The sequence below is a fragment of the Arachis hypogaea genome, chromosome 9, assembly GCF_003086295.3.
Source record: "Arachis hypogaea cultivar Tifrunner chromosome 9, arahy.Tifrunner.gnm2.J5K5, whole genome shotgun sequence".
Classification (NCBI taxonomy): Eukaryota; Viridiplantae; Streptophyta; class Magnoliopsida; order Fabales; family Fabaceae; genus Arachis; species Arachis hypogaea.
The window spans coordinates 4,076,219-4,102,258 of NC_092044.1; the positions used below are offsets into that span (position 1 = coordinate 4,076,219).

Below are 26,040 nucleotides of genomic sequence, written 5' to 3' on the forward strand. Positions count from 1 at the left end.
TGATCAACAAATAAAAATTTTCTTAAGCTTTTTACATTTCTAGTTTGGTCTTTTAACACAATGGAATTCGAGTCTAAAATCTGGAAAAAAGCAGATAAAATTACTTACTCTAACCAAGTGAATTAAACTCAGTTAGTATTTTAGTTTAGTTTATAAAATTTGAATATCAAAGCTAAGAAAAAAAAGACAAAAATTACTTACTCTCTAACCAAGCGAATTAACCTCGGTTAGCACATTTAATTTATAAATTCAGCTTAAGTATTTTATCTATACTAAACTATTTCAATATATCATTATTCTTTTTCCAGACCGATAAAATGATAAATCTTTAAAGGAAACAATTCTATATTATTACATGTTTTTGTCGATTTTTAGCAAAACGATGGTGGTTCGATATCTAATGGTATGGGAATGAAACTTACTCCTCTATGTGAGTACCAATTTTTTTAAAGTGCATCAAAGACCTTTTGATCAAACAGAAACTTAAGAAAATTTGAAAACATAAATAAAAGACTTTGACAATAAATTAACTTAATTTGAAATGAATTGCATTAAATCTTAAATAAAACAGTAAAAATGCCTTCGATTAGATCAAATAACTTTTGACATGGAAATTAAAATATTGGAAGGTAAAGTCGAACAGAGAAAATAAATGTTGCTTGAAAGATAAATTTGCAAGAAAAGTAAAGTTTGCAGAAAACGTAAATGAAAAAGTAAAACCAGTGGAAGGAACCCTATAGAAAAGTAACTCGATTGCAAACTCAGTAAGTTTTTGGGATATGAGTATGTTTGAGTATTTTCTGAAGCAAAGTTTCAACCCCGATTTCTTCGAGTCTTCTTCTATTTATAAGAATCTTCAACCAATCAAATTAAAATGTAACCTCCACATACATTAATCTATGAGTAACCGTTCCCGCTCGTTAAGTGCTGTCTATAACTGCAACCAACTATCTTCACTTATTAACTTCCTTTAATTGCTCTCCTTCATCGATTGACATTCCTCGATGAATCAATATAGTTATTCTCTACCTTAAAGTTCAAAACTTGTTATTTTTTCCGACTAACAAATTACACTGCTAACTTCTTCTTCGACACAGCTGACCTCCGTCTAGACACGCGCTTACTAAATCTTGAATCTAACCTTCCTTCGAAATTAATTATGTTTTACTAACAAATTGTCCCCGAAGATTAATGTGTTTTTCGATATCATTCCAAAATAAAAGCACTTAATCCTAATTGCTTGATCTTTACCATTATTTTTTCAATATCATTACCTTTCATTTATTCGCGCCTATTCCGACACATTTCCCAGTACTCTCAATTTCTCTTTCCACCCCTTCACCTTCTTCAAGAAGTTACCCAATTTCAAAGTATAAGCTTTAACATATAAAATGGCAGAACACCTTTTTTATTTTACTGAATTGAATTTCCGGCGCCTGATTCAATACTCCTAAAAGCTTTGGAGTATTAAAATTCTTCTTAAAGAGTTAAACAAAAGTTAACGTATTTGGAGTTTTAGTACTCCTTAATTAAAAAGAGAGAGAAGAATCATCATTTAATTATTAAAGAAAGAGAAAAGAATTAGCATTAAATTCTATTTGGGTTAAATTTTTTGGTTTAATTTAAATTTATTTTATTTTTAGATTAATATTAAATTATTATAAAATTATGATAAAAATAAAAATTTAAAAGAATTAAAAAGATATAATACTTTTATTATTCTAAAATTTTTTCAGTTAAACAAACATATTCACATTATTTTAAAATTAATAAGAATAAATTTATTTAAAATTTTTAAATTTTAAATAAATATATTCATCTTATTTTAAATAAATATTCTCATACTATTTTTTTAAAGCGGTTAAACATGATTTTTAATATCTCAACAAAAGAGATAGATATATGTAATCTTTCAAATTAATAATATTAGAGTGTATATATAAGTACATAATATCTGAAAAAATTAATAAATCTTACCTAGAAAATATAGTTAGAGATATTTTTTGCTTAAGATAATAAAAAGAATATGAGTACGTTTATTTTTATTAAATTAAATTATTAATTTAAATTATATCTATCTAAATTTTAAATAAAAAATTTTAAAATTCAAATATGTGAATAAAATTAGATTAATAAAAAAAATAAAAATATACGAATACGATTTAAATTGTACAGAAACAGAAATAAATTTGTCGGTGAACAAATTCATTATTTTCAATAAACAAAAGAAGATAGTATATTAAATAAACTTTATGAAATAAATTATCATTTTAAATAAATAATTAAAATAAATAAAATATAAAATTATTAATTAATTAGATTTTATTAACTAGTTAAATAACTTATATACTAATAGAGCATTTTAAATTTCTTATAATAATTATAATTATCATTTATTAAAAATATATTTTATAAGTTGTAATTAATATATTTGTAGTTTTTCAAAAAAAATATTAATTATTTATTGATTTTATCAGTATGCATTAAATGTTAATCTAAATCAACGCAAAATAAATTAAATTTTAAATTTTAATAGTATTTTTTTATTAAAATTATATGGAATTTTAAAACTCCAAACATTAAAGGAGTATTGTAACATCCACCTGAATTTCCATCATCATTCACATTAACTTTCTATCTTTCAATATCCTTTCTTTAAAAAACTATCATTCTTTAAAACTATCATCTCTGAACTCTCCCACACGATTTCACCTTCTGCAACCAACTCAAACACCAATAAACCTTACTCACATCCATCAATGGCTTCTTCTTCTTTCCAACAAACCCCCACTGACCAAGATAAAGACAAAGAACTTGCAACCCAAACCTTTGAACAACCAAATCTGCAAGTATCGAACTAGTTTAATGACAAAATTATTGAAGATCCTCAACTTTTGCCTGCTGACAAGAGGATTCTTATCCCTTTCACTGTCGACGATGAAACGTGCTGCTTCGTTGGCCCTATTCAGACTTTGGAGCGTGCCAACAAGAAATTCGATTTCTTTCCTAATAGGGGGGAAGATTTACTCATCAAACAAGATCTTTTCATTGCCCCTTTTATCGACCCCAAAAAACCTTCAGAAATAATCCTAAAGTCACCCCTCAAGGAGCTGATTTTCGAGCTTAGTATCGACGTCCAGAAACAATAAAGAGTGATGCCTGGAAGGTACTAGGCATTCATGATCTTCTCTGTCTTTTTATTTCTCACCTACCACACACTACTGGATGGTTGGAGTAGCTGCATGTTTTTGGAACAAAACAACTAATAACTTTCACCTTTCCTGGAAGGTACTAGGCATTCATGATCTTCTCCGTATTTTTCATTTCTCACCTACCACACACTACTGGATGGTTGGAGTAGTCGCATGTTTTTGGAACAAAACAACTAATAACTTTCACCTTTCCTGTGGAATGATAGGGCCCACACTACTCGACGTGGTTGCCATTATTGGCCTCCCAACAAACTTTCTCAAAGTAACATGTGATATGCAGCTAGATCGAACCTATAAGATAGCCCAAAAGAACTCTTATAGCGATTTCATCAGTCACCATATGGGACATAGAGATGATCCTGTGACTGATGAAGAGAGTGTGGCATTTCTGTATTATTGGCTGAATGCCATCATTTTCTGTTCAAAAAGTGTTCAAATGCAAAAGTTATTTCTCCCTTTAGTTGCCCTATTGCATGAAGGCTACAAATTCAACTTAGCCAAATTGATTTTGGGGAATTTGTACGATAAATTGGGACATTTAGTTGATTGTCTTCGAAATAATTCATCAATCAGTGTAGGTGGTTCTCTCTGGCTTTTACAACTCTAGTTGAATGCTATTTTCGAAAAATACATGAAGCAAGACGGGGGTAATGCTTCAAAAAACAACATATTGAAAGGTTTCGATTGGTCCCTTTTCAACCAAATTTCGAAAATACCAATTCCATTGAAGACTTATTTGGGACTGTCTTCTCTCTCCTTCACTCCTGCAAGAACTTCAACAACAATGATTTGACGTTCACTCTATTTCTGCATCGAAATTGTGGACCAGCATGGTTCGAACATCTTCTCTTTCCATCTGATGATGAAGAAAATGAAATGGCCAACACAACTTGGGCAAATTTCTTTGCTGTTCAAATATTTCCGATTGAATTACCTCAATATAAGAAAGAACAGTTCAAGGTAACCCTTTATGCCCCCCACTATATTGCTAGACAGATGAGCTTCTCTCGAGCCATCCCTTCACCTATTCCTCGAAATGACAAAGCTCTTTGTCATATCAAATTCAAATCGAAGAAAAACATCGAGAACTACCTCGCCATCAATCATCAACACCGAAATAACTACTCTCATCTTCTCTACGTGCGTAGTTTATTTGTTACTAAATATTTTGTCGAATGGTAGACTAAGTATTATTTTCAATACAGTCGCACCTGAGATGAGATTAAAAATTCTTCAATAAAAATTCTCCAAACTGCTGAAGACTCACCAAAAAAGGCCCCAAAAAGAAAAATTGAAACCACAGTACAGTACAAACAACCACAAAAAAATATTCGAAAGGTTTCAACCAAAGCTTCTAAAAAGATAAGCCTCTCATCGAATTTTTTTTCTAAACTTTCATTATCACATTTATTTGAATCATAACTTGTATTAACCTCTTTGACTTACATTCAAATACAATCATGGAGTGAAAGTTCCTCCCAATAAAATTTCCTAACAAAAAAAGGTAAATTTTTTTAATAGATTCGTATATTAAGTAATATTAATATTCTATTTCCAACAACTAGTTGCCCTTCAGCAAAGGAAAATTTTTCCTAGGCTAATCCCTGACGCAACAAACTCAAATCACTAGAGCATACCATTAGCATTAAATTAGAAATCTAAGGAGACACCATTAGCATTTCTTTGTCTTGGAAGGATTTTAAATTCTTTTATGTTGAGCCAAGGTATTTTAAGTTGCTATTTTATTTGCAAGTAGTTTTTTACTTTATTTTTTTTGGGTGACTATCTGTAAGGTGGTCTTAATTTATGATGAAGCACCTTTCAAAGAAATGTTAAAAAAATAAATAGGTGTGAACACAACTATTGTCGAAGAAACGAAAGTAAAAACTTTCTAGTAGCTTGTTGCCGTTGATCAGCAAATAAAATTTTTTTGGTCTTTTAACACAATGGAATTTGAGTCTAAAATCTGAGAAAAAGCAAACAAAATTACTTACTCTAACCAAGTGAATTAACGTCAGTTAGTATTTTAGTTTAGTTTATAAAATTTGAGTGTCAAAGCTAAGAAAAAAACGACAAAAGTTACTTATTCTCTAACCAAGCGAATTAACTTCGGTTAGCACATTTAATTTATAAATTCAGCTCAAGTATTTTATCTATACTAAACTATTTCAATATATCATTATTCTTTTTCCAGACTGTTAAAATGATAAATCTTTAAAAGAAACAATTCCATATTATTATGTATGAGAATTAAGATTGATAATATGAAGGTAAAACTTTATAAAATGACGCATAAAAAATTAAAATGGATTTTTAATTGGATTTGATTTGTTCACATGTAATTTTTTTAATGCGGGGTTGAGTCGTTGGTTTTGTTGCTTATACATAAACAAATAACATGTTTATCATGTTATAAATTAATTAATTAATTATTGCACATGTTTCAGCACTATACAAGTATATAATGCTAAGCAAAGAACATTGATAGTTCACTGCAAAACGCATATACTTGAGATCCTTTGTGCTTGAGAAAACCCAGAGACCTGAATACATTATATCGATCTAGCTACAACAACTTCCCTCAACCCCTTTCGTTCTTTTCTCATCATCTGCTGCACCTGATTTTAAATCATGGCTGCAAAACTTGAAGGTGGAGCTTATCTCTCTTCTTTTGTTTATGCTATTTCAAAGAAGCTGTCTTCAATACTTGAAGATGACTCTATCCTCGAAGATGACTACTCTACTCAGAAGTTGCTTGAAAAGTTGGATGATTATCTGTATGATGTTGAACCTGTGCTTGATGATGCTGAGCTGAAGCAGTTCGGTAACGATAGAGTGAAGAAGTGGCTTGTTGATCTCCAAGATGCTCTCTATGTGGCTGATGACTTTCTGGATGAACTCTCCACTAAAACTGCCACTGCTACTCCAAGGGATCCAGGTAACTCTTATGACTGGTCTCACTCTGTTGATTCAATTATTGAAGATAGTGGTGTCAATGTCATTGAAAATATAGTTGGCACACTAGAGTCTCTTGTTGAACGAAAAGATAAGCTTGGTCTGGACAAGAGTGTCAAGTTGGACACATCATGGAGAATTCCATCCACATCTCTCGTTGTTAGTTCTGACATATTTGGTCGGGACGAAGACACGAAGAACATAATCAAATTGCTGTTAGATGATACCTGTGATGCTGAATCACTTGTGACTGTGATTCCCATTGTAGGTATGGGTGGGATAGGAAAAACTACTTTGGCTCAATTGGTTTACAATGATGCCAAAGTCATGGGAAAATTTGACACTAGAGCATGGGTGTGTGTTGCTGAAAATCCTGACCCTGTCCATGTTACAAGGACAATAATAGGGGCAATAGATTCTTCTCTCCGTGACCAGGATAATTTTGATTTACTTCAGACTAATCTGAAGGAAAAATTGACAGGAAAGACCTTTTTGGTTGTTTTAGATGATGTCTGGCATGATCAACGAGACATGTGGGAAGATTTCCTAAAACCTTTTCGCTATGGGAATAATGGGAGTAAGATTCTCCTAACAACCCGTAACGAAAACGTTGCTTCTGTGTTCGCACCTATCAATCTACATTATGGACTAAGTTTACTGTCAAATGAAGATTGTTGGTCGGTGTTTTTGAAGCATTCAACTATTTCTACTAATTCTAAACAATATACAACTCTAGAAATAATTGGTAGAAAAATTGTTGAAAAGTGTAAAGGATTACCTTTGGCAGTGAAGACACTTGGAGGTTTATTGCGCAACAAGCATAATGAAGGGGATTGGGAGAATGTACTTAAAAGTAAAATTTGGGAACTCTCCAACAGTAAAATTGTTCCTGCATTAAGAGTCAGTTATCATTACCTCCCTTCATATTTAAAGCGATGTTTTGTTTATTGCTCTCTATATCCCGAGGATTATGAATTTGACAAAGACGAATTAATCCTGTTATGGATGGCTGAAAATCTTTTACAACCAAATGAAAACAACACATTAAAAAATACTGGTTGTGCATATTTTGATGAATTAGTTGCAAGGTCATTTTTTCAACCATCTAGTAGTGAGAGAGGGTTATATGTAATGCATGATCTCATGCATGATCTAGCAACGTTCTTTGCTGGGAAATTCTATTTCAAACTCGAGGGATCTGAGAATCTACACGGGGTAGATAGCAAAATTCGTCATTTGTCCTTTTCTTCATCCACGTCATTTGGAGAGGCCTGTAAGAGAGCAGTACACTTGAGAACAGCTTTAGATTTTTCTTGGTATCGTCAATCAATTGATGTTGAAGGCAAACCCTGGCTGTTACAACAACAATTGAGAGTTTTGTCACTTCCTATATATTCATTGCCTGAATCAATAGGTGAAATGATTTATTTGCGTTATTTAAATCTGTCTAAAGCATGGATTGTGACATTGCCAGAGTCAATATGTAAATTATACAATCTCCAAACTTTGAAGTTGAGAGATTGTAGACATCTAGAGATGCTTCCCAGCCGCATGCAAGATCTTGTGAACCTACAACACCTTGATATTCGAGGTGTTTCTCTTCTGAAAGAGATGCCGAAGAAAATGAGCAAGCTAAAGCATCTAAACTTCTTAAGTAATTATATCATCGGCGAGCATGAAGAGAATGGAATAAGAGAATTGGGAACACTGGACAATCTTCATGGTTCATTACACATTCTCAACTTGGAGAAGGTCAAGAATAGTGATGAAGCTTTGGAGGCAAAGATGGGTAACAAGAAGCACCTCAACACTTTGAAATTGCAATGGCTTCCATTAGGTTACATTTACACCGATCATGTCAAAATACTTGAGGAGTTACAACCTCATGAAAACTTGAAAGAAATATCAATTAAGGGTTATCGGGGTGAAACATTCCCAGATTGGTTAAGCCTTTCTCGCTACTCCAATATGACCAAATTGAGTCTGAATGATTGTGAGAATTGTTGTGAGCTTCCTTCGCTGGGACAGTTACCCTCTTTACAGCATCTGAAGTTTTCTCAACTTCATGGGGTGGAGAAAATTGATTTGGCGTTTTACAACAATAGTGGATCGTTCGAGCAGGAGACACCTTTCAAATCTCTTAAAACTCTAGAAATTTGGCACATGAAGCATTGGCGGGAGTGGAATTTTCCTGATGAGTTTGATGGTTTTCCAAAACTTAGAAAGCTTTCAGTGAGAGACTGTTGGAAGTTAAGAGGAAGTCTGCCTGCTCACCTTCCGGCTCTGGAGGAACTTTGCATTTTTAATTGTTCAGGGCTTGTATGTTCGCTGCCGAGGGCTCCCAAGATTCAACAATTACAAGTTTACAGTAATCCGGTACTATCAGTATCGCGCACGTTAGAAATTTCAGAAACCCAGCTGGCGCAACCCCTGTTGGAGTGGGTCCCCCACCTGCAATCGCTACGTGCGGAATGTCTGGAAATCTTTAGATGTCAGTCGCTGAAATCAATTTCAGCAGATTATTTGCCGGCTTCACTAACGGAGATACGTGTACGGGAGTGTGATTCACTGTCGTCGGTTCAATTGGGGCCCCTTCCAAATATCAAGAAATTGACAATTGCTCACTGCCCAAGCATGGAATGTGTTGACTTGCCACAGGCTCTTCCAGGTCTCCGTTATCTACTGATCTCAGGGTGCCCCAGTCTAGTATCCTTGCCGGCACTAGGGTTGGCTGCGCCCCACCTGGAGGAGCTGCATCTATGGGATTGCCCAGAAATCGATTGTTTTGCTGACCAGTGCCTCCCGGCGAGTTTGAAAACTCTTAAAGTCGTGCAATGCGAGAAACTAGCGAGGTGGATGACATCAAAGGGTTTGCAGAGTCAACGCCTTACCCGTCTTGATATTCGTGAATGGTTTGATGTAAAGTCGTTCCCAAGTGAGGGTTGCCTCCCTGCTTCTCTTGAGTATTTAGAATTGTGGGAATTTCCAGATCTGGAGACGCTTGATTGCAAGGGGCTTCACCATCTTGTCCGCCTCAAACATTTACAAATTGGTGACTGTGAAAAGCTTGCCAATATCACCCAAGAATGTTTACTTCCCTCCATAGCAAATATCCGCATGGGGACAAAATGTCCTTTGAGTCGTAAGCTGAAAGAGATGGAAGACCTACGGAATCGTTTTGATACTTTCCACGACTGTAAGTGTTTTTGCTCTGATCTTCCCTAAACTCAGTGCTCTCCAATTACAATGCTAACTGTTTGCATCACCCATTTTCGTTCCCTTGTTTTGTTTATTATCTTTTCATTCTTAGCCATTTCTCTGTAGGTACCCGTTTCACTACAAGTTTAGTTTTTAAATAAATTGTTCTTATGTGGGTGCCAATTTTTCCAATTTTTTAAGGATAACAAATTAGATGCTTAGTAAGGAACAAAGAGTACACTTTTTTCATGATGGCTTCTTTATTGCTTACGGTATTTGTATGGTTTATTTCAGACTCGGGCCATGAATATGATTCCAATCTCGAGTGATTCTGATTTTACACCAATGAATGTGCAATGAGAGCGGTCACAGGCTACAGTTGGGTACGTACTTCATGAAATATATCTTATTTTGCTTCATTTGTGAAAAGTCATTCCAATTTCCAATTAGCAAGAAAAAGGCTTACCTTTTTTATGCAAAAACCAAATGTTAGTATCCCAATATACTTCTGTATGTCATTATCAACAATCTCTGATATACTCATAGTCATAGGGTGTCATATAGTTTGTGAGTTTTAAATGAAATGAAATGTTGGTTTTCAATAAATAGGGAAGATTGAAGAGTCAACATTAACACATGGCTGAGGCAACGTGAGAATTTGGGTGCACTGAGGTAAGTTTGCATTGTCCATGTCTTGCGATGCTACTACCTCTTGTGCTGTCTGTACACTTTTATTGACCTTATAATCCTACCTTGCTTTGTTCAGGTTTATGAATGGAGCAACTTAAAGAATTTGCTTCTGCTGCAAAGAAAGCAAATAATCAAGGTTACGTACAGTCTATAGCTTTTTGTGTCCATGTTATGCATTATTTATAATTTCTATCATTCCTCGTACTTGTTCCTTGATGTATTTTGACTTTCGAGAAAGGTGCGGTTTCAAACATCTTGTTTGTGTGTTGGCCATTATATCTTGGTTGTGCTTACTGAAAGACCTCAGATGCTACTAACTGATTTGACAAAAATTAAATTCATCAAATATATGTGCATAATTGCAGTGCTGGCTCCTTAGACTGATGCTTTCATTTTTCGTAGAACATTGTTTTCTACAGTAAACTTGACAATTAAAAACTAAGGTTTCCTATACAGGTATTGGGCTTCCCACAGACCCTGAAAGCAGTATGATTTCTTCCCTGGAACTGTTGAATCTATGATGGGGACTGCTAGCCTGTGTAACACTGAAAAACTGGTAGCATAATCTGTGGCTTTTCATCAATAAAAGTCCTCTGCCAGTGAACACCGACAAATGAAGGAAAACTTGAATCCTCAAGGAGGAACAGCTTTTCTCTTTTCCTTGTAAATCTTGAACCATTCAAGTGATTTTGGGATATGTAAAAAGTAATGCGGTCTGCACGAATAAAAGGCAAAGGTGATATCTGGGGGAATAAATTTCTTCCATTGACGGGGAAAGAATCTCTCTACATGAAGGATCCAAATCTCCCATGTATGGGGCATTGAGGTTGATATGAGATAGAATTGATGTTCCAACATCTTCAAGAGGTATCTTGTTTCATTCTCTCCAAAAGTTATTACATGTTTTCCAAATGTATATTTCTTGCAGCATAAGAAATTTCATGTATATATATATATATATATATATATATATATATATATATATATATATATATATATATATATATATATTCAGGTGTCTTTCAAGTCTATAATTTGTAATTTTTAATGCCCGAGCATGATGTTTAATTCAGACACTCAGACTTTGTGGATAAGTGAATTAACTATATCAAAAGTGGCATTATACTTATTAGTATAATGTATGAATTATTTGTTGATGTTACAGTACTCTTGGATTTCATCGAGCTAACCTTATATTCAACCAGAGTAACCTGAATTGATCTATGGCTGAACTCACAAATGGAACATCAAAGTGGATCATCCATATATACGTGCTATGTCTTCTCATTCTGCTGTTTCAATGGAAGCCGAAAAACAAACTTGTGTGTCTGAGGTTTCGCTTTTGCTTCGTGCAAGTAAAAGTCATTGAAATGCTCGTTGTGTAACCGATTTGGTGGAGAGGGTCAGTGAATAGAGTTCATTTTTATTATATCTTTTTCAAATTTGTCCCGCTATCAATGTCTGCCTTGAATTTGATAACTAATTGAAATCCAGTCCAAATTTTACATTGTATTATCCTTTTTATAATGTTACCTGTTTTTAGACCCATTTTTTATGTTTAGATGAGAAGATGATTGTATCTACCATGAGACAGTTAACCTTTGAAGGCTGAGGTTTCTTGTAGCAGAGTACTTTGGATAGGTCTATGAGTGTTTGGATTTTTTTTTTTCTCTCCTCACTATTTATTATGGTGTAAATTTGTTTGCTTTATATATACCTATTATATCCATAGGAACTATATTATCAATATGAATAAACACTTGTTATTTTTTCTAAAGTCTAAACTTAAGCTTGCTCTTTCCATTCTTATAAGTTATAACTCTATAAGCGGCAAGGATATCCATGTGCCCCATTGCATACAAGTGAGAAGGTGTAGTGTATCTCTTATGATGCCGTTCTAAGAATCTCATCCTTGTAATCTTATCATTCATCAACATAAATTAGAAAACTAGTAACCGTTTAATTAGAAACTAGACTAAGACTCGGGCGACTAATTTATGTTTAATACCGTAATTGTTAATAATTATGTAGTACAAGGAAAAGAAACATTATTTCAGAACAAATTATAGTATAACAATATATAACATAACAACGATGAAAAAAATTGGTATACTGAAATAATAAAAATGAAAACAAACTTTTTGTAAAACATAGTTATCTTAACATCTTATAAATGAATTGAAAGAGAGTTTGTAAAACAATTTCAATGTAATACAAACTAAAAAGACTAATACCATTATTTAAATATCCCAAATAACTTACTATCTTAATCAAAATCAAGAACCCATAGGTCATAGCTACAAGTAGAGCAATTCACTCATGCTGCTATTCCATATGTTCAAGGACTTTTAGTTGTTACTTTTCTTAATTCCTTTTAATATAATACATTATCTCTTCTTGAAATAATAGTTTTTATCTTATAACTCCCATTGTAATTTAAAAGCATAAATTAATTAGCTGACCAAAAAGTCCCAAAGAAATCAAATGACAAATTTAATACATTTCAATAAACTAAAGCAGAATCAAAGAACAATACTACAAAACTTACAAATACATGCACTAGTACAATATACCAAGTACCTTTTTACAAAGTTTAGATACATCAAACAATAAAACGCTACTCCAAGAATGCCTTGATGATGATCAACTATACCATAGCCAAAATTTCCTTCAACGCTATTCTCTTATTTGTGTGATTGTTGTTGTTGTTGTTTTACCATTAATATTCTTCTAATTTCTACAATTCTACATGATCCAAATTATCATAAAGAAATGGGTTAATACATCATTAAACTATGTAAAAATAAAAAAATAGATAACCAAATCAAACCAAATTAATAAAATATGCATGTATAATTAGTCTTTTCTTAGTTTATAAATCACAAGGTCTAGATAAAGCTTTTACCTATAGCTTTTATCTAAGAGAGAGAGAGAGAAAAAAAAATAAACACAGAAAAATGAATGAGTCAACAATCAAACAAAGAGGAGAGTGAGATGTTTGGAGAGGTTCTGGACCTCTAGTCTTGAAGTAAGGATGCTTTATCATTTGTATTGAATATTCAAAGAGCGGTTATCGTTTCTTAATTGATTACCATTTCAGTAGTAATTCCTTACGTTAAACAATTATGTTATCTTTAATTGTATTTAAAAATCAATATCACAATTAATAAATAATGAAAATATTAACGAATTTTTTTATGATATACATCAAACACATAAAAAATAGAAGTAAAAGAATTAAAAAGCAATTCCGTTAGAAGTGAAATAATTAAAAAATAAATTAATTAGACAAATAATAAATAAATTGTGTTAATTAGTCACTTACCTTTATTACGTAACAAATAAATAGTAAAGGATTTTTAATTATATTTAAAAATTAATATTAAACTTGATAAATATGACACATTAAAAGGATTGAGAAGCATTTCAATTAAAAATAAAAAGATTAAAAAATAATTTAATTAGATAAATTGTGTTTAAGTTATGTGAATTAGACACTTATTATATGCTGATGATACATTTAGAGACTACTTTAAATTCTGTTTTAATATATTATTAAGGCTATGTTTGGTTGAAAGGAAAGAAATAGAGAGGAAAGAAATAGAAAGGAAAGAAAGGAAAGGAAAGAAATTGAGTGGATTTTTATTTTCTTTAGATGTGTTTGGTTGGAAGAAAAATAAGAAGAAAAGAAATGTTATAAAAAGACAATCTTATCCCTATATTATAATATATATTGAAAAAAGTGAAGGGGTAGTATTAGAAGTAGAGAGAGAAATATTAGTTTTCTCTCCATTTTCTTTCCAATGTTGGAGAGAAAAAATATTGGTGGGCCCCACCACTTTTTTCCCATCCATTTTCTTTCCCCTAAATTTTCTTCTCCAACCAAACAATGAAAAATAATCATTTTCCTTCCTATTTTCTTTCCTCCCTTTTCTTTCTTTCCATTTTCCACTCAAACAAACATAGCATAAAAGAATTCGTGCATATTCATGATTGAAATAATAATAATAATAATAATAATAATAATAATTGTTACGGTGGGTAACTGGAGATTAATGGATTGGAAGGTGTTGATTGGCCCAATCGCTTGAAAGAGGAAGCCTTTGAGTGGGTCTGCACCTCGGGGGCCTCCGTCCGACTTGCTCGTATGAGGAGAAGGGGGTGGTACCTGCAAAGACACTCCGATGCCTAAGTTAGCAAGAGTGTGAGCAGGTCTAGAGAGTATTGGGACTTGGAGATACCTGAGGGGTGTCAGTGTATTTATAGTGGTGAACCAATAACCACCGTTGGAGTAGTGCCATCTTTTTAGTGCGTTAACCGTCCCATTATCTTAGGGAGGTTAGGATATGGCTCTTGGAAGTGGTTAGAGAGATTCTAGGGGCAGTTACTCACTTGAATAAGTGTTTATCTGCCAGCTAACTCTCGTGCCCGACTTCTTTAGAGCAAGTCGTGGATAGAAACCGACTTCATTGGACGAAGGTCGGTATTGGGTGAGACTCAATCCGTGGGATTAGGCCTTTTGTTTGGACCTGGACTTTTACTGTTGGGCCAGGGTATGAACAGTGCCCCTACTCGAGCCCAATTTTCTTTTCGAGATTTGGGTTCGAGTATTCTACTCGGGGTCATAGTCGACTTGTAGAAGGACCGACGTGATGGTCTGAAACCGACGTGACTTTTCGTAGCCTTTTGGTTCTAACGGTTACGTCTAATCAAGCGTCGTGTCCGTTAGGGATGTGCGTAGGGATTGATGATCTTGGTAACGGTGCATTCTTATTAATGACTGCCCCGCTTTTACCATTGTGCCCCTAACGTACTTATAAATACTTTCCCTCTCTCTCATTGTTTCGTTTCTGCGATTTTTCAAATCTCCTCTTCATTGGTTCGTGCTGCACTCTTGTGTTCCGAAGTTTTTTTACTTCTTCCAACCTTTATTTTCAGATAAAGGTTAGCTTTTTCTTCTTCTGTAACATGCCTTATATTTGCATGCTTTTATTTTGTAGATAGATAGGTTGGTTTGTATACTTTAGTTCCGTATTCCCTCCCTTTAGAGACCGTGTTTTTTATTTTCCTTTTCTTTTCCCTTGTAGGTTTTTTGTCACCCTTTTTAAGAAAAGAAATGGCTTCCGTAGATGTTCTTTCTCAGTGGGTTGATGTCACGGTCCTAGGGGAAGAACCCTTGGTCGATACTGAGTTTATCACCCACCTTCGTACTCGCCACAGAATTTGTACTTCTAAGGAGGACGAGCCGAAGTATAAGTTGGTGGTCCCGGGTCCAGAAGACCGAATTTGTTTTGGGAGGGGCGACGAGGCGGCCCTTCATTTTTTCTTTATGTATGAATGTATGATCACTCGTTTGGGTGTTTTTCTTCCTTTTTCGAATTTTGAGATGTCTGTTTTGCACCACTGTCGAGTTGCCCCTACCCAGCTTCACCCCAACTCTTGGGGTTTTCTGAAAATTTATCAATTTATTAGCCAGGCTTTGGAGTTCCCGACCTCTTTGAGGATTTTTTTTCTATCTTTTCCATATGACCAAACCCTTTAGTGGGCTAAAGAATAAGCAACAGTGGGTGTCTTTCCGAGTCATACAAGGTCGGAGAGTTTTCACCTTTTTTGATGAGTCCTTCCATGACGTCAAAAATTATTTTTTCAAAGTGCAAGCTGTAGAGGGTCACCACCCCTTTTTTCTGGATGATAATTCTTCTCCCCGCTTTCCTTTATACTGGCTGGAGGCCTCCCCCTGCGAGAAATATGGTCTGGACGACCTGGATGAGATAGAAGCAGCCATTGTGGGGTTCCTCCAAGAAGCGTGGGGGAGGGCCCCATATTTGGACACTAAAAAGTTTCTCCAGGGGTCTCCGACCTTTGTCCAGGCACAGCTAGGTAGCTCTCATTTGTTTGTTAGATTTCCGACTTGTATGATTAACTTTTCCGACTTTGTCTTAATCTATTATTTATTGTTTTTTCAGAGATGGCGAAGACAAATGCTCAGGAGTCTTATCAGAGAGTCCAGGAGGCCAGAGCAAGCTCCCGCGCCAGGACTGGTGGCGTCAGGGCGGTTATCTCTCCTCCTCCTCCTCCTCGGAACGTTGGGACTCCTTCCCAGCCCATTGTGATTTCTTCTTCGGTTTCCTCTCAGCCGCCCTCCTCCGTCCGACCTTCTCCTGAGCCAGAGAAGAAGAAGCGCAAGACCTTAGAGTCTGGCTCTTCCGAGGTTAAGGCGGATGCTCTTGCATTCGTCCGAAAGAACATCTACCCCCATGTTTGCATAAGCATGGATGATGTTTCTATTCGGAGCCACCTTACCACTCTGGTTGAGGAGAGTCTCAAGGCGGCGGGGGTTTGCGGCAAACTCTTAGATATTTTTGAGAAGGTTCTCCTCAGCTCTTTGGGAATGACCTCGAAGGTCGAAGAGCTGGAAGGGAGGCTTCTTATGTTTCAAGAGCATGAGAGGGAGTTGAAGGGGGAAGTCGCCAAGTTGAAGGAGGAGAGAGATAACCTCCGGGAAAAGGAGAGGAAGTTGCAAGCCCGATGCAACATGGAGATGGACTTGAGGAAAACAGCACAGGCCAGCTATCAAAGTTTATTTGAAGATCTTGTGTCTGTGAAGAATGATCTGCTGAATTCTCGGAAGGCCTATACCGAGTTGGAGGACTCTATTGCTGATGGGGCCGAGGAGGCTTGGAGGATTTTTAAGGAGCAAGTCGGAGTCATTGCTCCTGACTTGGATATTTCTCCTTTGGATCCTGACAAAGTTGTTATTGATGGTGCCATTGTGGATCCTCCTGCCCCCGTGATCGTTTCCGAGTCAGAACTGAAGACTCGGGGACAAAGGATCATCGAGTCCCCTCCTCGCCCTAAGGACGCTCCGAGCTCTTCTATCGTTCCTCCGACTTCCTCTTCATCTCCTATGGATGCCTCTCTTCCCGGTCCTGGTGGCGCTCTTCCTGACTCTGGTGGTGGTGATCCGTCTACTCCTCTTCCAAAAAAGTAATTTTTGTTGGCTATTTGGGGCCCGGCCTGTGGGTCCCTTTTAAACTCTTTATTGGTGGTGATGTTTTGAACAATTTTTTGGCTTTTTAAGGCCGTAAACAAAACACTTTATAATACCCTTTTTAATAAGGGTTTAAGTTTAAAAAATAAATACCATTTTTTGGATAAGGGTTTAAGTTACCTTTGCGTGCATGCCTTTTTGCTTTTGATGTTTTTAGGAAGTTTTTTCGATCTTTTCCTGAAAACCTTTTGTTCGACTTGTCTGTTCTTCTGTACTTTTTTGCTTTAAGAACCTAGGACAGTCTTTTCAATAGTTTTTCGATCTCCTTTTCGCTTATTCCTCTATACTCAATTCTATGATTTTGTTGAGTTTTTATAACTTAGGTTATTTTTGTGATGCGTTTTTCTTCTACTCGGTTTTTCATTCCGACTTATGAGTCGGAGTGTTTCCGAGTTTCGTACGATCAACTTCCATAACCTCTTTACACCAACTTGTACCTCGTCGTTTTATCCTGACGACCATCTAGGTCGGTTCATGGGATTTTCACGTTTTGTCGAGCTTAAGTCGGCGCGTTTCGTAGAAAGAAAGAGAAAACAAAAAAGGAATTTAAGAGATATTTGTAAGATGAAAAAGATCTTTATTAATTAGGGAGGTACTTTATTGCTACTAAGGGTTTTTGACAGTCTATTTCCCCTTAGCCCCTACTATGATGCCTCGTTAAAAACCCTTCTCCAGAAAAAACCCTTTTATTTTGGGAAAAAATCACGAAGTTGGGAAAAGAGTACATCAGGGAGTAGAGTTCGCTCTTAACTGTAGTACCTTTTCATGTTACAAATATGCCACGACCTCGGTAACTCGGTGTCGTTCAGGTCGGTCACTTTATAATAACCTTTTCCTAAGACCTCATTGACTTTGTATGGTCCCTTCCAATTAGCAGCGAGTTTTCCTTCCCTTGACTTGTTGACTCCAATGTCATTTCTGATCAAGACCAAGTCATTCGGGGTAAACGTTCTTCGAATGACTTTTTTGTTGTACCTTGTAGTCATCCTTTGTTTCAACGCTGCTTCTCTTATCTGGGCTTCTTCTCGGACTTCGGGGAGCAAGTCGAGCTCCTCTTTGTGCCCCGTATGTTCCCGATCTCGTCATGGAGAATTACCCTTGGGCTTTGTTCATTGATTTCTATTGGTATCATTGCTTCTACGCCATAGACTAGTCAGAAGGGCGTTTCTCCAGTGGCGGATTGGGGCGTTGTCCTGTAAGCCCATAGCACTTGTGGGAGCTCTTCAGCCCAGGCTCCTTTTGCCTCTTGTAATCTTTTCTTTAGCCCTGCCAGTATGACTTTGTTGGCTGCCTCGGCTTGCCCATTGGCTTGCGGGTGCTCCACCGAGGTGAACTGGTATTTTATTTTCATACTGGCTACTAGGCTTCTGAAGGTAGAATCAGTGAATTGGGTTCCATTGTCTATAGTAATGGAATAAGGTATCCCATATCTTGTGATGATATTTTTGTAGAGGAACCTCCGACTTCTTTGAGCAGTGATGGTGGCCAATGGTTCTGCTTCTATCCACTTTGTGAAGTAATCTATTCCCACGATCAGGTATTTGACTTGTTCTGGCGCTTGGGGAAAAGGACCTAACAAATTCATTCCCCATTTTGCAAAGGGCCATGGAGAAGTGATACTGATGAGCTCCTCTGGGGGAGACACGTGAAAATTTGCATGCATCTGACATGGTTGGCACTTTTTCACAAATTCTGTGGCATCTTTCTGCAAGGTCGGCCAATAAAATCCAGCTCGGATCACTTTCCTGGCTAGTGACCTTGCTCCGAGATGATTTCCGCAGATCCCACTGTGGACTTCTTCTAACACCTCGGTGGTCCTTGAGGTCGGCACGCATTTTAACAATGGTGTTGATATCCCCCTTCTGTAGAGAATATTTCTCACCAAAGTGTAATGTTGTGCTTCCCTCCGGATTTTCCTGGCCTCTTTTTCCTCTTTTGGAAGGATTTCAAATTTTATGTATTCGACCAAGGGGTTCATCCATCCGAGGTTTAAACCGACTACCTCAAGGACTTCTTGTTTGTCTTCTATTTTCACCACTGAGGGTTCCTGGAGGGTTTCTTGGATCAGGCTTCTGTTATTCCCTCCTGGCTTGGTACTTGCTAACTTGAATAGGGCGTCCGCTCTGCTGTTTAGATTCCGAGTTATGTGTTTAACCTCGGTTTCTGCAAAGCGCCCAAGGTGCTCCAGAGTTTTCTCCAAGTACCTCTTCATATTTGGGTCCTTTGCCTGATACTCTCCACTTATTTGGGAGGTCACCACTTGTGAGTTGCTGTATATCATCACCTTTGTAGCACCGACTTCTTCTGCCAGCTTCAATCCAGCAATCAAGGCTTCATACTCTGTCTGATTGTTTGAAGCTGGGAATTCAAATTTTAGGAAAACCTCTATCTGGGTTCCTCTTTCATCTACCAGTATTATGCCTGCACCGCTTCCTGTTTTGTTGGAGGATCCATCTACATAGAGTTCCCATGTAGTTGGTTTTTCCTCCTGATCCCCTGCGTATTTTGCAACGAAGTCGGCGAGGCATTGGGCTTTAATCACCGTCCGAGTTTCATATCTTAAGTCGAACTCGGAGAGCTCTATTGCCCATTGAACCATTCTCCCTGCAACATCCGTCTTCTAGAGGATTTGCTTCATGGGTTGGTTCGTACGGACTCTTATTGTGTGAGCTTGAAAGTAAGGCCGTAGCCTTCGTGAGGCTATTATTAGGGAGTAGGCAAACTTCTCTAGTTTGTGGTACCTTAGCTCAGGGCCTTGTAGAACTTTACTGATGAAATATACTGGATGTTGGCCGACCTCGTCTTCTCTTATCAGGGCTGATGAGACAACCTTGTCTGCTACAGATAAGTATAGGACGAGGTCTTGTCCAGCTATGGGTCGGGTCAGAATAGGAGGTTGGCTTAAGAATTTTTTGAACTCCTGGAACGCCTCCTCGCATTCAGGGGTCCATTCAAACTGACATCCCTTTCTCAATAAGGAAAACAGTGGAAGGGATTTTAGTGCTGATCCTGCCAAAAATTTGGAGAGGGCTGCAAGTCGGCCATTCAGCTGTTGGACCTCTCTCAAACAAGTCGGGCTTTTCATCTCCAGGATGGCTCTACACTTATCGGGATTGGCTTCGATCCCTCTTTGTGTTAGCATAAATCCTAGAAATTTCCCCGCCTCCACCGCGAAGGCGCACTTTGCGGGATTTAGTCTCATCTCGTGCAGCCTTATGGTGTCAAAGACTTGTGAGAGGTCTAACAAGAGGTCGACTTCTTTCTTGGTCTTTACCAGCATGTCGTCGACGTATACTTCCATTAGGCTCCCAAGGTGAGAGGCAAACACCTTATTCATCAACCTCTGGTATGTGGCCCCTGCATTTTTCAATCCAAATGGCATGACCACGTAGCAGAAATTAGCTCTGGGTGTGATGAATGATGTCTTCTCCTGGTCTGGCTCGTACATCGGGATTTGGTTATATTCCGAGTAGGCATCCATGAACGACAAGTATTGATACCCCAAGCTGGAGTCTACTAGAGTATCGATGCTTGGCAGTGGATAAGGGTCCTTGGGACATGCATTATTTAGGTCGGTATAGTCCACACACATTCTCCATTTGCCATTTTGTTTTTTGACTAGCACTACATTGGCTAGCCATGTTGGGTACTTGACTTCTCTGATGAAGCTGGCTTCCAGGAGCGCCTGTACTTACTCCTCTACTACTAGGGCTCGTTCTGGGCCGAGCTTGCGTCTTCTTTGTTGTACAGGTCGGGATCCCAGGTAGACCGAAAGCTTATGGGACATGAGCTCGGGGTCTATCCCGGGCATGTCGGAGGCCTTCCAGGCAAAGAGATCGGAGTTATCTCTTAGGAGCTTAGTCAACCCTTGTTTTAGGGTCTCCCCTAGGTTGGCTCCTATGTGAGTATTTTTTCCTTCCTCTTCGCCGACCTGTATCTCCTCGGTTTTTCCTCCCGGTTGTGGTCGCAGCTCTTCTCTAGCCCTTGTACAGCCGAGCTCTATTGTGTGAACCTCTCTGCCTTTTCCTCTCAGGTTTAGGCTTTCATTGTAGCATTTCCTTGCCAACTTTTGGTCTCCCTTTACCGTTGCTATCCCCGCTGAAGTTGGGAATTTCATGCAAAGGTGGGGAGTGGATACCACTGCTCCGAGTCGATTAAGGGTAGCTCTGCCGATTAAAGCGTTATATGCTGACCCCGCGTCGATGACTATGAAGTCTATACTCAGAGTCTTTGATTTTTTCCCTTTTCCAAAAGTGGTGTGGAGGGGCAAAAATCCTAGTGGTTTTATTGGCGTGTCACCTAATCCATACAAGGTGTCGGGGTAGGCTCTTAATTCTTTCTCATCCAACCCTAGTTTGTCAAAAGCGGGCTTAAAAAGGATGTTCGCTGAGCTTCCTTGGTCTACTAGGGTTCTATGGAGATGGGCGTTTGCTAGGATCATAGTTATTACCACTGGATCATCGTGTCCAGGGATTATTCCTTGCCCATCCTCTTTTGTGAATGAAATGGTAGGGAGGTCGGATGATTCTCCTTCGACTTGGTAGACTCTCTTAAGATGTCTTTTGTGAGAAGATTTGGTGAGTCCCCCTCCCGCAAACCCCCCTGAGATCATATGGATATGTCTCTCTGGAGTCTGTGGTGGTGGGTCTCTTCTATCCATATCATCTCGCTTTCTCTTTCAATGACCGTCCGACCTTTCTATGAGATACTTGTCAAGCCGACCTTCTCTAGCCAGCTTTTCTATCACATTTTTAAGGTCGTAGCAGTCGTTTGTGGAGTGACCATATATTTTATGATACTCACAGTAGTCGCTGCGGCTCCCCCCTTTTTTATTTTTAATGGGTCTAGGGGGCGGTAGCCTTTCAGTATTACAAATCTCTCTGTATACATCCACTATAGAGACTTTCAGAGGAGTATGAGAGTGGTATTTTCTTGGCCTCTCGAGACCGAGTTCTTCCTTTTTCTTGGTTTCCCTCTCCCTCTCTTTTGTTGAGGGAGGGTGCCCAGGTCGCCAACTCAGGTCTCTTAACTTAGCATTCTCCTCCATATTGATGTACTTTTCAGCTCTTTCCTGTACATCACTTAGAGAGACGGGGTGTCTTTTAGATATGGACTGTGAGAAGGGGCCTTCTCTAAGTCCATTGACTAACCCCATTATGACTGCCTCTGTGGGCAGGTCTTGAATCTCTAAACATGCTTTGTTGAATCTTTCCATATAGGCTCGTAAGGATTCTCCGACTTCCTGTTTTATTCCCAGGAGGCTTCGGTGCATGTTTCACTTTGTCTTTCTGGATAGAGAACCTCATCAGAAACTTCCGTGAGAGGTCTTCAAAACTGGTGATTGACCTCGGGGGGAGGCTGTCGAACCACTTCATCGCTGCTTGCGATAGAGTGGTCGGGAAAGCTTTGCATCGTGTAGCGTCGGAGGTATCAACTAGGTACATCCGACTTTTGAAGTTGCTTAAGTGGTGCTTCGGATCCGTGGTTCCATCGTAGAGGTCCATATCGGGGCTTTTGAAGTTCCTCGGAACTTTTGCCCTCATTATGTCCTCACTGAAAGGATCCTCCCCTCCTAGGGGCGGTTCTTCTTGCTTGTCACGGGAGTTCCGGCCTTTGAGGGAGGATTCCAACTTTAAGAGTTTTCATTCTAACTCTTTTCGTCGTTCCATCTCCTCTTTTAGGTTCTTTTCGGTCTCCTTTTGTCGCTCCCGTTCTTGTTCTAACTGTTCCAGGCGACTGTGGACTAATCCCATGAGTTCAGTTGAATGGGATGGTCTCTCTTTCTTTGATTCGCGCCCTTCTGAAGAGTTTACCTTCGGATTTTTTACTCCGGAGGTACCTTCCCTGTGTTGATCATTAGTTCCCTGGTGGAGGGTAAAGTCTGCATCATTATTACCTGTGTCCAGATTCTCTTGTTCAGAATCTGACTCCACATGACCCTCTTCGGGGGATCTGTCCGCCATCACTGGTTGATCTCTCGGCTCCCCGGCAACGGCACCAATGTTACGGTGGGTAACCGGAGATTAATGGATTGGATGGTGTTGATTGGCCCAATCGCTTGAAAGAGGAAGCCTTCGTGTGGGTCTGCACCTCGGGGGCCTCCGTCCGACTTGCTCATATGAGGAGAAGGGGATGGTACCTGCAAAGACACTCCGATGCCTAAGTTAGCAAGGGTGTGAACAGGTCTAGAAAGTATTGGGACTCGGAGATACCTGAAGGGTGTCAGTGTATTTATAGTGGTGAACCAATAACCACCGTTGGAGTAGTGCCATCTTTTTAGGGCGTTAACCGTCCCATTATCTTAGGGAGGTTATGATATGGCTCTTGGAAGTAGTTAGAGAGATTCTAGGGGCAGTTACTCACTTGAATGAGTGTTTATCTGCCAGTTAACTCTCGTGCCCGACTTCTTTAGAGCAAGTCGTGGTTAGAACCGACTTCATTGGACGAAGGTCGGAATTGGGTGAGGCTCAATCCGTGGGATTAGGCCTTTTGTTTGGACCTGGACTTTTACTGTTGGGCCAGGGTATGAACAATAATAATAATAATAATAACAATAATAATAATAATAATAATAATAATAATAATAATTTTGGAAATGGAATATATAAAGGAATTTGTCTTCAAGTGGACTGACTAGAGATATAGCAGCTGATGACATCTCCAAGCTTACCATGTTAAAGTCCTTGTGAGTATCTATCTCATCTCATTTGGTTAATATTCAAATAATGTATCCCAATAAGCGATTAATATGGTCATAAATCACTCAATTCCATTGCGTTATTCTTTTTCTTCAAATTTACATTGTATGCACTATGCAGCCAATATTTAAAGGTATAGTTGTCTTAAAAATTTAAACATAAATACTGCAATATAACTAGTACAAAATAATAATAAAAGAAAAGCCACCTTAACATGGGGGATAAAATATCAGATAACAACAAACGGAAACATAAAAGGAATATATATTAAATGGTTTCAGATTAACTAAATAAGAAATTTATTTGAACCTAAAAATGTACCGTAAATACCAATATAAAAAATTATTGAAAAAGCTTTCTTGTCACAACTCACAACTTCATAAGAGATGAACCAGCAAAACATTTTATGCAGCAAAACCAAGGAATAATATCAAAATAAGAAACAAATTTATAAGTAAATCATATTTGTCATTGCATCAACTACCATTTATTTTGATACACACCAGTTCAGAATAATTTTTAGTCATTCTCTACTTACATAGATTTAAATCGAAAAGTTATAAATAATGAGAATGGAAATTAAGGACTATGCTTAATTAGATAAATAGCATTATAGGGTTGTTATACCACATGATCCTTTTCAGTTTGTGGCTTTTAGAAATTTTTAACAAGATAAATCTCAAGAACGTTGGTGATAGGTGGAAGGGTAGAGAATTCTGTCCCAAAAAATGAAAATCGATATTCACTAATTGATCCCATGGTAAACTGGTAAAGTATCATTTTAGCCTATTTATTTTTGATAAAATGATTACCCAAAAAAATCATATATTAGCCTCCAAGTATTGTCTTAATCTAATAAGTGGCAAATTAAATTGTTTTCACCCAAGATATGGGTTTTGATGTTGTCCTGAAGATATCGTATCTCATTACCATAGTCTTTCTCTGGGAAATTAAGATAACAAACTTCCTCCTTTTTTTTTTCTCTTTAAAACTAAAAAAGTGCTTAGCAGTGAACTCACTAATCATTGATATGCTATGATGTACGGACACGAAATACGCTGACACGCAAATTTTAAAATTTTATAAGACACGAGGATACGTATACATATAAAATTAATGAGTTTGGAAAACTCTAAATTAAATTGATGATGATCAAACATTATTAACAGCAAAATTATTAATCTAATTTTAATTGATATATTAATTAAATTAATTTTGCTGTGCAGGTTTTTAATTGGGTCGAAAATGAATGAATAGCAGCAAGCCCAAAATCAAAACTTGCAATCAGCCTTATTTAATGTCTCCTACATTATGGCTGAATGGTTACAATAGATGTTGGGCCAAAATAAAATTTATTACTACAAGCCCAAAAGAAAGCTTTCCTATTTATTCAATACTTGATCCAAAAATTCATCAGGAAAGCAAATGTTACTAATTGGACTAGATTAATTTTGTTGATACAAAGCCCAAGATTATTTTTGATGAATGTTTCCAAGTTTGGTCCGAAACCAAGTTAAAGAGAAAGCAAATTGGCTTCATGCTTTCCAACGGATTCCATTTCTTGTTAAGGATGGATTTCAAATTTAATATGCTAGCATTAGAAACATGAGAGAGAACTTGACTTTGATTTGATGGGAATCATTTCTATCAATGCAGCACGCTACTCTAAGGAAAGTAAAAACAACTTTGTAATGATATTGATTAACACATTCAATTGCTTTCCTTCCAAGTTGCTTATTCTCTCTCATCTCTTTCCTTCTTCTCTTTCGGTTATTGTCGAGGAAGCCATGGAAGCTACACCTACTCATCGAAAGGAAGAAGCTGCATGCATCAAGACCATCAAACTAATGATGGCAAGAAAACATATCAAAATAAAAGTATGCTGTGGCTAAGATTATTACCAAAAAGTGGTAAGATTTGGTGAGGTAATCTCGGATCTTTCATACTCAGAAAAAAGGAAAGAGAGATTCTTGGAGGCATGGCTTGTCTCTGATTCTGCTCAACCACCACAGGAAGTAGCTAGAGTGGTGAAGTGATGGAAGAGGCAGAGATTAGAGCAGATGAAGTCATCATCATCATGAAGCATCAAGGGCCAGAAAATTCATCTTGGAGAACAAGCCAAGGATGGAGCGTCTGGATTGATGAAGGGTGATGACTAAGGAAGAACTAGAGGTATTTGCATGTTGGGTTTTGCATGAGTTACCTCTTCTCTCTATGTGGCCGAACCGGTTTTGTT

General features: G+C 37.4%; 1 protein-coding gene and 1 long non-coding RNA gene across 5 annotated transcripts; both read left to right on the forward strand.

Annotated features, from left to right (window-relative positions):
• The first annotated feature begins 3,016 nt into the window (after nucleotides 1–3,016).
• Nucleotides 3,017–3,797, forward strand: LOC140174933 (uncharacterized). The gene is made up of 2 exons (XR_011865079.1): nucleotides 3,017–3,288; nucleotides 3,419–3,797. It is a non-coding gene; the product is annotated as an uncharacterized lncRNA (long non-coding RNA).
• Nucleotides 3,798–5,700: 1,903 nt separating this feature from the next.
• LOC112710016 (putative disease resistance RPP13-like protein 1) lies at nucleotides 5,701–11,832 on the forward strand. Of its 4 annotated transcripts, none has more exons than XM_072202301.1 (7): nucleotides 5,701–6,150; nucleotides 7,642–9,363; nucleotides 9,660–9,748; nucleotides 9,975–10,037; nucleotides 10,132–10,191; nucleotides 10,512–10,922; nucleotides 11,221–11,832. In XM_072202301.1, the coding sequence occupies exons 1-3, from the start codon at nucleotides 5,844–5,846 to the stop codon at nucleotides 9,692–9,694; spliced, it is 2,064 nt and encodes a 687-aa protein (XP_072058402.1). In that variant the 5' UTR covers nucleotides 5,701–5,843; the 3' UTR covers nucleotides 9,695–9,748; nucleotides 9,975–10,037; nucleotides 10,132–10,191; nucleotides 10,512–10,922; nucleotides 11,221–11,832. The 4 variants fall into 4 exon arrangements, with proteins under 4 accessions (XP_072058402.1, XP_072058403.1, XP_025617865.1 ...); XM_072202302.1 differs by having other exon boundaries at nucleotides 11,261–11,832; XM_025762080.2 differs by having other exon boundaries at nucleotides 5,701–9,363.
• The last annotated feature ends 14,208 nt before the right edge of the window (nucleotides 11,833–26,040 follow it).

Excerpts from the sequence above, each read along its gene's own strand:
- LOC112710016 (XM_025762080.2), top strand. The coding sequence starts at position 5,844 with ATGGCTGCAAAACTTGAAGGTGGAGCTTATCTCTCTTCTTTTGTTTAT. Across the intron at positions 9,364-9,659 it reads TTTTGATACTTTCCACGACT|ACTCGGGCCATGAATATGAT; the intron begins GTAAGTGTTTTT and ends GGTTTATTTCAG.